Source organism: Leptidea sinapis, chromosome 19 (assembly GCF_905404315.1).
Source record: "Leptidea sinapis chromosome 19, ilLepSina1.1, whole genome shotgun sequence".
NCBI classification, from domain to species: Eukaryota; Metazoa; Arthropoda; class Insecta; order Lepidoptera; family Pieridae; genus Leptidea; species Leptidea sinapis.
In genome coordinates this window covers 11,606,446-11,617,596 of record NC_066283.1, presented here as the reverse complement: position 1 = coordinate 11,617,596, position 11,151 = coordinate 11,606,446, and the positions used below count along the sequence as shown (strand labels likewise).

The following is an 11,151-nucleotide window of genomic DNA, read 5'->3' as shown; positions in this document are numbered from 1 at the left end:
GCACGCACAATAGAAAAGGTTATTATTTGTTGTTGGCAGAATGATTGTTTAAATTTTTGATCACGAATTATATTTCCGACTATAGCGACCTGCATACATACAGCAGTAATTACTTTGTGGCTGCGCATATCATATACCTAGCTTAAATATATTATATAGAACCTATTATTGTATTTAACCTTGTTTAATAAACAAATACAAAAAATGTTCAAATTTTATCTTACAACCTACAATGTCAAATCCCTATTGCAAGACATAAAATATTGACAGTTGTAGTTTTTTGCAATGGGGAAACATTTTGGCGAATTATATACAATACGTGGAATCATCTACTACACGATTTCTCCACATGAACAAAAACCCTTCGCGGGGTGTATTAAAGGCATTCCTAATATCATCTTTGTAAGGACATTGCCGAGGATGTGGACTTGGTTACCAAGTAAGTAACTTGCGACTGTCCTCAACTGTATAATATTAATACTACAATAAATAAATATACTAGCTTACCCTACGGGTCCGTTCTGTACATAAAAAATAGTATAACTTAGTTCTTAGTAGGACTTTTTGAAAAAGCTTTTTTCTCTGGAACAGTTTATTACCTTGTAATAAGAGTGGTATTATTATAATTTAGGACTAAAGCTCTACCAACTACAATATTTTACCTCCTTAGTCGTTCCTCGTTTTAAACCAAGCACGTAACTGTAGCACAATTCTTGAAGCATGGACAAGTAAAGGGGTAAAAATCGATTATTTTTCAACATTACGGGCTTCAGTGCGCTTTTTATGCAATTTTAAAATATCTTAATATTGGGGTACAATCATTTGTTTTCTCAAGAACGGTGCATTACCTTGTTATAGGAGTGGTGTGAATTTTCAATTTTTATATTCTTCTGCAAACTGTAGGTACGTCACATGGACATCTGTTATTTCTTTCTACATCTCTTCTCCACAGACATTCATACATTTATTAAATCATCAATAGTACGCCAGACGCCACTCTTACTCCATTATATGTAGTAGGTATGGGTGGCGGCCGGCGGGTGCCGTTCTCAGTCAGACTGGCGATATAGATATATTCCAAAGTCCTCCATGTTTGCTACCAACAGTAGTATGTACCAATACCTAGCAGCAAACCGAATCAATATTTTACTGAGCAACAGGTAGTTGATACAAGCTACCCTACGAGTTCCTTAACATAAATAAAGGCTAATCTTAATTTTTTTATGAATACCTATCTAAAAACAAAATACTCTCACATGGGCTTCCACTTTCTATAAAACTATGGACTAGTCACTAATATAATAAGTGTACAGAGGAAGGAACTATTCCTGCGTTTTATGTTTTTTATACCTAATATATGCCGTCGGTTAGGTAAACTTGGCTTTTTTAATTATATAAGTGCCTAGTTACGTCGCCAATGAATGGCGCCGAAATGGTTACCACAATAGCCCCCTTTTCGGTTTGAAACGCACTGTTCTTAGCTATAAGAACCGCTGATAATTAGGTAGGTACTTAAAAATTGTCTGTTTAGAATTTGGAATTTTCAAGAAACCGAAATAGGCATGCAACATAGTGGTTATATCTGAATCAGATCTATCATATTAGACTTTCGGGAGTCGGGAAAACCTGTTTTGATTTAAATATTATATTACATTGCTTGCAGCGTTAATTACAACAATATTGGTGTACAAAGGTGTTGAAGCAGCACACAAGCAGAGTAAGAGAAAAAACCCCGACGACTATATAAATGAAGTAAAACCAGAAGAATGAAGCAACCAATAAGTATTTTTATTACATAATATGGTCGGAAAAAGTAAAATTTATTGTACACTTGATTTTTATTTGGCAACCCACAAATTCCATAAAAAAAGGCGCTATAAATACGCCACTCGCTATCAGCGCGCCCGTACATAGAACCGCGAATAAGACAAGCTGATATAGGATTTCGTTTCGCGTCCAATTTGACTCTGGAGTTCTGGATCCACTACGGTACTATTCATCTATGCCGGAAGTAATAATATATTTTTTTTTGGAAAAAGAAGACAAACTAGCGTACGGGTCACCTGGTGTTAAGTGATCGCCTGATAATATTCTGGAATAGCGCCGTGCTTTTCGTGCCTTGGATAAATCTAGGGGACCCGGTGGCATTTTCCCAATTATCGAGTTCCCGACATCTGCTTCAGAAAAAGTTACGCAAATATTTTCCTGTTTTTTGGCTGATTGTAGCATCAATGTTGCTAATTTAAAACGTGAACTGTGACGTCCCGCTAGGCTGCATGCCCCGGTCAAACATCTATAGCACAGTAGACATAATATGTACCAGTACGGAAACTACCGAAATAACACACAAACATGCGCATCGACGAGGCCCCTTAGCAGTTTTCGCGGTCAATACGAGTCGTGTGTCACGTTGTTATTTGTTTCCGATCTTTTTAAATTGCCAGCTTATTGCGTGGTATACGGCTATTTGAACCCTGCTCCATCAAAACTACAGTTTTCGTTTTTTAAACAAGTTAAGAATAATGTGAATAATATTAGTCCCAGTACAGAGCCTTGTGGCACACCGCTGCGAACAGGACGATTACTTAACATTTCATTCCCAACCCTCACGCGAAATTTTCGATCATTTAGGAAGTCACTAATCGAGACTAGCAGTTTACCACGTATGCCAAGGTGTTCTAATTTATGAAGTAGCCGACTAATTGGAACTCTGTCAAACGCTTTCTCGTAATCCAGATAGATAATATCAGTTTGTTGATGTTTGTCCCAATTTAATATCCACTGTCTAAGACAGCTGAGAAGGTTAGTGACAGTTGATCGCTTCTGTGTAAAACCATGTTGTTCTCGAATAATTATGTTTTCTCTTGTTATGAATTCTCTTAAGCTGTCAACTATGATTTTCTCCTTAGCTTTACACAATATGCTCGTCAAGCTGATTGGCCTGTAGTTTTCAGTTTCAGCTTTTTATTTAACTTATTGCCTTTTTTTAAAATAGGTGTAACCACTGCTTCTTTCCAGTCTGTTGGAAGTCTTCCCGTTGCAAAAGACAGATTCATTATTAAGGTTACTTGGTTAATGATGGCGCTGCATTGTTGGAGCATAATAGCAGGAATATTATCCGGACCACTAGCTGTCGATTCATCAAAAGTTTTTATAGCCTTTAGAACTTTCTCTGGTGTAAATACAATGTTTTCTAATGATGCCTGTACTCTCTCTATGTTCACATCTGGTAATTTCCCAGGTGGCTCACACACATGTGTGTTCAAATCAGCAAATATTTCAGCTACCTCTACTGACTTTGTTGTGATTTCAAATGTTTTTGGATTCATAAGAGCTGGCGGTATGTCAACTCTTGTTGATATTTGTTTTCTGACATATGCATAAAAGGCTTTTTCTCCACTATAAGCAATGTTTGATTCAAAATTGATCCTATTTTGACGTGTTAACTGTACTATTTTATTATTTATGGCACGATATTTTTTATAAGATTCATTATCTCGGTCAAGTAAATATATATTCCATTGCTTCTTTTTCCTGTCCGTTAATTTACATATCTCCTTAGTAATCCATGGTTTGGTTTTACTGTAACCCTTACGACTTTTTATTTTTGGTATAAACTTATCAATAGTAATAGAGATATTTTCTTTGAACATCTCCATGTATTATCTATAGAGTCATTTTCTGGAATATCAGATGTGAGCAAGTATTTATTAATTGCATCATAATCACCATATTTGAAAGCTCGTTTATAGGACGTGGATTCTTTTATAACTTGACCCACCAGTTGTATCTCAGCCAACAGAATCACATGATCACTTTTTCCTATTGGAGGGTGATAATTGATTTCACTAATGAGGGACTCATCATTGCAAATTTTAGTGCCGGTAAAGCCAAGAAAATTTCTTCTTACAAAAAATGGCTGGCCATCTTTAAAATGACCACTTTGGATGAAAGTAGAGAGCTTCTTGATCTTCTGTTTACTCATAAACTATTGAAGGTATTTATCAACTGCTCCGAATTGCTAAATAAATTTAGTGTAAGAGTACCAGTAAGAACTCCACGTAAGCCTATTACTCCACTTTGTCCTCCACTTCGTAGAACTATCCTAGGTACCAATTCTCCAGTCCCACGATTATGTAAAATTTTAAATTGTTATAGCGTAGCTGATATTGACATATTTGCTGATTCCTTAGCCAAATTCCGCAAGACCATTTGCAGCATCATTGGTAATCTTTAATAATGTTATAATTGGAAAATGTATGTCACTCTGTATAACTATGTAACCGACTCATTTAATAATTTAAAAAAATGTTTAATTCGTAACTTATTCTATCTAATACCTAAAATTAATTATTTAGGGTCCTGCGAACATTTATTTTTTATTTTTATAAGATTCTAATTATTGGTGTACTTATTTACCACTGAAAACACGGCAATTGTTTTTCGAAATTCCAAATGTTTAAAAATGATATCTAATACGATCGTCACATAGGATCGCTGGCTAGCACAACTACAACCTCCGGCAAACTCGCGTCAATGCTCAATGCAAAACAAACCAGTTACGAATTGACGTTGCTTCGAAAAGTACAAATTGTGAGAGCACTGCGATTGTGATATAGTTTTGACCTGGGTTTGGATTTCGGATATTGATACTGCATTACTGTTGACCCTTGCTCGTTAATTTGGATTTCGTCAATATGGCCGAACTTATGCAAAGAACTGTTCTAAACAGTCAGACATGTGAGTTCATTATACGCCTATGTCACTATTTCGATCGTGAATCTCAAAATGGAGGGCCAATTTTACCTATAACGTCAGTGGTTGAACGCGTAGCTGATGCACTTAATATTGGACAACGAACTGTTAGACGAATAACTAAAGAGAAATATGGCGAGACTGGCACTGAAGAAAATAGACTTCACACACCAAAAAAGAGAAAACGAGCAAAACCAGTCGTAGGCATCAATAGATTTGATGCCGATGCCATCCGAAGACATGTGTACGGCTACTACTTACGGAAGGAGTATCCAACAAGAAAAAAGTTAGTGCAATCACTGAAGGAAGCTGGATTATTCTTCGGTGGGGAAAGTTCCTTAACGAAGATTTTGAAGTCCGTTGGATTTCGATACAAACAATGTAACAAACGCAAAATATTGACGGAAAGATTTGATATCATGATGGCAAGATATATTTTTTGAAAAAATTGAAAATTGGCAAAATGTTGTGTTTTTGGATGAAACATGGCTTAATGCTAACCATACTGTAAACCGTTCTTGGACCGATGACACTGCTGCATCTACGTCCAAAGTACCTGTTGGAAAAGGATCGCGACTTATAATTTATCACGCCAGAACCATCAACGGGTTTGTCGAAGGTTCTCTCATGGCTTTTGCGTCAAAAACCACTTGGAGAATATCATGAAGAAATGAATGGAGAAAAGTTTACTTAATGGTTTATCTCAATATTGTGTAGCCTCCCTGAACCCTTTATTATTATGGACAACGCCCCATAACACTCGATGCAAATTCACAAGCCATCAGCCCAATCCCAAAAGAAAGCTGACATCGTCTCATGGCTTCAAAATATGGCGTAGATGCAAACATAAATATGTTAAAAGCGGAATTAGTACGTCTTTTAAAAGAAGGCAAACCAACCAAGATCCGATACGTCATTGACGAAATAGCGTTAGAACATGGGCACAGAGTTATACGATGAGTTGATGTGGGCTCAAATTAAGGGATATGCTGCAAGACGCAATACAGAACCCCCATTTACCACAACAAAAATGCTAAACATATTAGAAGAAGCTTGTGTCCACAAGCTTCTTCTACTAAAGGAGAATGGGAAAAGGTTGTGAATAGAACTGTTAAATAAATAAGGGAAGATTATGAAATAGATGTGAAAATAGATAATATTTTAGATAACGAACTTATAATTAATGTAGGTGATGATAGCAGTGACGACAGTGAAAATAGCATATGTTTCTTATGTGCATATAAAGTATGTATATTCATTTTCATTGCAATATTCCGTTCGTTCAAATATATAAAGTAAACATTTTTCGTCACGCGTGTCATTTTCATGGTTTTCAAGGGTGCTGAAATAGATAGTGGTGTCAGAATGTAAATCCAAGATGGTGGCTGCATGAAATTGACAATTTTTGCATCATGGGTGTCGTTTTCATGGTTTTTGAGTGTGCTCGAATTGATAGTGCTGTCAAAATGCTAATCCAAGATGGTGGCCGCATGAAATTGACAATTTTATCGTCATGGGTGTCGTTTTCATAGTTTTTGATGATGTTGAAACTAATAGTGCTGCCAAAATGTAAATCCAATTTGGAGCTACATGAAATTATCAACTTTTTTATCATGGGTGTTGTTTTCGTTGAAGCCGATAATGCTGGACTTAAAAGAAACGAAGACTGAAATAAAATTGTTTGTTCACCGACACTCCCGAAAATCTCAAAAATGATACCCAATTTGATTTTATTGTAAAAGTCACATCCGCCATCTCGGATCTCAATATAGATGTCATATTCGTTATTGACACTCACGAAAACAATTATTTCCCCGTCTAGACATGTTCGTGGGGCTGCAGGGAAGAGTTTCTACTGTGGTAGAAGTGAAACTTCAACGGACAAAGTTTAAAAACACATATTTCAAAGCTTCCCGTCAATATTTCAAATAAAATATTTCATCGAAAATTAAAAAAAAACATTCCAATAAAAATATTTCCAACAAAAACATTCAATAAAATGTTGTTTTAAAACATTACATAACATTTATCATGTAGACTATAATATTACATTATACACTGTATAGCTATCATACATACACTATACATAAAAATCTTACGCTTTTTACTTTTTTAGGCTCTGCTACGCCCCATAAGGAACTTCGTTCCAAAACTCCTTTTTTAAAGTCGGTTAGAAAAATAACCTGACAACCCTATCGCTTCAATTGAGTGTACGCACATATAGGTAAGTATTTTATCAACAAGACTTAGTTTCCGTACTGATACATATTTCAACTGTGTCTATTGTATTCTTTTGCATGAAGTAATTTATGAAACATGGTTGACCGTGCCTCAGCCGATGTCCGGCGCACGGCAGTCGAGATGTCGTTTGGTCATGAATATAGTAGATGTCAGTGGTCATGATCATATGGACCTTATCACCAGACGCCAGAGGGCAGTCGATGAGTTTCTAATACTTCGTCATCAATGCCAATTGAAATAGCTGCCAACTCATTCACTTAGCTATTATATTGTAGGTAATATAATCAAGCGAAAAATAGAAGATAAAAAATCTTCGACTGTCAAAATCACTATTTGAACAGGCAGACATGGCCCTCCGGCCCCGACACGGAGTAACGTGAATCAAATCATCCTTTACCCGGCGATTATATCTACATATTATTAATAGACTTATTATAATAGAGTAATAGACGAACCATGTGTGAAATGAAATTAAATGAAATTTTATTTGCAAGAAACATTGTACATAAGATGTTAACATAATATTATTGATACTTCATCCTATATGTTTCGTCAATTGACATGTAAAATATATTATAAAATTGTCTAAATACCAACACACTACTGTAATACTGAAACATGTCGGATTTCACAATTCTATTATTTATACATATATGTGTATATAATTAAAATTTTAAGATATTATTATATTATAAGACGTAAGTAATTTAATAATCCATTTAGTACCTATGTATCATCTTAACAAATTCAATGTCATAAAGGTAAATAACTTACATATAGATATTATTGACAAACTAATTAATTATACTATTATATAACTATTAAATTATAGACTAATTCATAATAGAGAGTTAGATAACTATCCTTACACAAAAACCTAGGTAAAAGAGACGGAATAGATGGACCGTGAAACCGTGTTAAAACAACAAGTGTCCATTAGCCCCCTGTCTGGAACTCATTTAAATTTTAGAGTTTTATCGTAGTTGTTCTGTGTTTTAACGGATATAATTTAAAAAATGTAATGTTTAGTTGTGCTTATTTTCGTAGAATTCGTCGTATTCACTAAAATATTTTGTATTACATTTCATATACACAGTGCAGTGCAGTCCTACCATCCCAGAAAATGTTCAAAACAAAAGTATTACGTTATTCAAAAGAATTGTTAAAAAAAACGTTTGTGTGGTAAATGTTACATAATACCATTCTTAATGATACCACAGATTGGGAATGGAGCGAACGCCCTCAGTTTGTGTGTTATTATTTCATTATAACTTAACCTGTTAAACTTTGTAAACGGCAATAGGTACATGTATATAGTTCATAGTATTTATTTGTAAAATAGAAATGCTGTAAAGTTTGCATAAAAATTAATTTGTAAACATATTTTTTTGATGAAAAAAAGGTTTGTTACGCCCATTCTTCTCAAGTCTTAGGCATTCGTTTTGGAATGGGTGGTGGTTTTTGACTTTCAATAAGTGACATCACATCCTATTATGAATAAAAATATTTGAATTTGAATACTTACTCTATTTTCTTAAGATTATAATCATTTAAGAAAATACGTATTAGATAATAAAATATTGTATACGTGAATATGACGCCGTTTATCAATATTTGTCATAGGGATTGACCAAAAGCAAAATACTACACACTTCACTAACACATCCGATGTCGAAGTTCAATTATAACAATTATTACTGTTTTTTAGTTTTTCCCTGTTCTTGTAATGAAATAATGTCACAGCTCTGTCAAAATGTGCGTCAAAAAATTATGTTTAGAATAATTCATTCATAAATAAAAAAATTATCAAAAAATATCAAGGGTTCGAATCGAAATGAAAACTAATATTTTATTTAAATCGGATAAGTATTTTGATGTTCATTTCGGACACACAACGTGACACGAAATTCTTATCTATGCTCCCCCATGTGTACACAAGTGAACACGGCAAGGCAGCCGCCAAAAACTGTTAATATCTACTAAGACAAAACACCAGAGATAATTTTTTTCGAGGTGTATTATTAATTGCTCTTGGTTCTAAGAGCCATAAAACAGAGCCTTTTGAAGCCAAAATATTCTTAATATATATAAATCTCGTGTCACAATGTTTGTCCTCAATGGACTCCTAAACTAATGAACGGATTTTAATGGTGATTACTTCATGGAGTGCAGTTTGGTCCAACTTGAGAGATAGGGTAGTTTTTATTTCGATTTGGGACCCATAAATATTTTTATTTTCAATATTTGTTTTGTATGGACATATTTTCTATGAGAGAATTTAGTGACGCACGGTTTGACAGTTCCGCTGTGAAACAATTTCATTCTAACAACAGGGAGCATATTTACGAAATAATTTTTGATGTTTTTTGAAATATAAAACAGTTGTTTTTTTACTATCTACAGAACAACGTCTGTCGGGGCAGCTAGTATTAGTATATGTGGCTTTAGCTGGCGGCAGCCATTTTTGCTTAGCATACGATGGGAACATTATTTTATGAAACTATTGTTATAGAAATAATGAAAATTTGTTAAAGAAATCATAACATTGCTTTATCAAGTGTCCACTAAAGTAAAAATAATGCAATTGCAATATTATAATTTCTCGTACAACTCTGAAAGAGCGGCGTCATTCACAGCAAGAATCTTTTTTTTATGGAATAGGAGGACAAACGAGCGTACGGATCACCTGGTGTTAAGTGATCACCGCCGCCCACAATCTCTTGCAACACCAGAGGAATCACAGGAGCGTTGCCGGCCTTTAAGGAAGGTGTACGCGCTTTTTTTGAAGGTACCCATATCGTATCATCCTAGAAACACCGCACAAGGAAGCTCATTTCACAGCTTTGTAGTACGTGGAAGAAAGCTCCTTGAAAACCGCACTGTGGAGGATCGCCACACAACCAGATTGTGGGGATGACATCCTAACTTGTGGCGTGTCGTGCGAAGGTGGAATTTGGCGGAAGGAATCAGGTGAAACAGCTCTTCGGAACACTCCCCGTGATAAATGCGGTAGAGGACACAATGAAGCGATGTCTCTACGCAACGCCAAGTGATCCAGCTGTTCACAGAGCACTGAGTCCCCGACAATTCGAGCTGCTCCACGTTGCACGCGGTCAAATGGATCGAGCTGATACTGGGGTGCGCCAGACCAGATCTGGAGTATTTTTAATAGTTAGTAATTCTGTATGCACTCTGATTTTTTTGTTTATTTGTGTAAGTTATATAATTATTACGGGGAAAGGTTAAGGGAATATGTTGTACCTAAACTTGTAACAGTATCGAATGGTTAAGAGAGGATAAAGAAGACTGTAAAGGAGTAAGGTCCCCACGTAAGCCTTAATATTTAGAAAAAAGAAGAAAGTTTAGAAAGAAAAATTAGTATTTATATATTATTAGTTATATTAGTAGTATAGTTTAGTTGTTATATGAATACAGGTAAGATTTCACGATGTTTTTAGGAATATTATGAATTAATAACTAAGTAATGTATCATGTGAGTATTAGTAATAGTGTAGATAACTTACAAATTAGGTAAAGGTTAATTTATTATAGATGCACGATATTATAGTATAGTCTAAGAGCGCAAACTCGCCAACAAACTGTTGCAACAGTTTGGCGAGATATAAAATTTAAGTACCAACTATGCACTTTTATAAATAAATAAATTAAAAAAAAAAGGTAAAATATGACCTGATAGTATACCATAGGTCGACAACGTATTATGATAGAATAGACGGTTTTTATTTTCATGAAATGCTTCAATTTCTTTGGGCCGAATATTGATGTTAATATCTCCAGCTATTATAAAATTACTTTGTGGTTGTGGTATTGTATCTAAGTGTGTAGTGAGTGATTCAATGAAGCTATCAATGTTTGTATATGAGGGAGAACGATCTATCGTTCTCCCTGGTATCTGGTCCTCCACAGTGCGGTTTTCAAGGAGCTTTCTTCTACGTACTACAAAGTTGTGAAATGAGCTTCCTTGTGCGGTGTGTTTGTTACTGCATAATCTGCACTCTGTTAAAATTAATACATCGGGCTCAAAATTTAAAGTAGTTAATATTACCTCAAAAACATGAAAATAATCCTGATATTCTGTGAAAATATGGTTAAGTCTTTATATCCTCACATTACACCCATGCCTTAAATCCTCTA

The 11,151-nt window shown here is 34.9% G+C and overlaps 1 protein-coding gene across 1 annotated transcript; it reads left to right on the top strand.

Moving 5' to 3' along the window:
* Positions 1 to 240: 240 nt before the first annotated feature.
* On the top strand, positions 241 to 1,828 carry LOC126970057 (cytochrome b-c1 complex subunit 8-like). Its single transcript, XM_050815738.1, has 2 exons — positions 241 to 439; positions 1,664 to 1,828. Exons 1-2 carry the CDS (start codon positions 286 to 288, stop codon positions 1,768 to 1,770), a joined length of 261 nt encoding a protein of 86 aa, XP_050671695.1. The 5' UTR covers positions 241 to 285; the 3' UTR covers positions 1,771 to 1,828.
* The last annotated feature ends 9,323 nt before the right edge of the window (positions 1,829 to 11,151 follow it).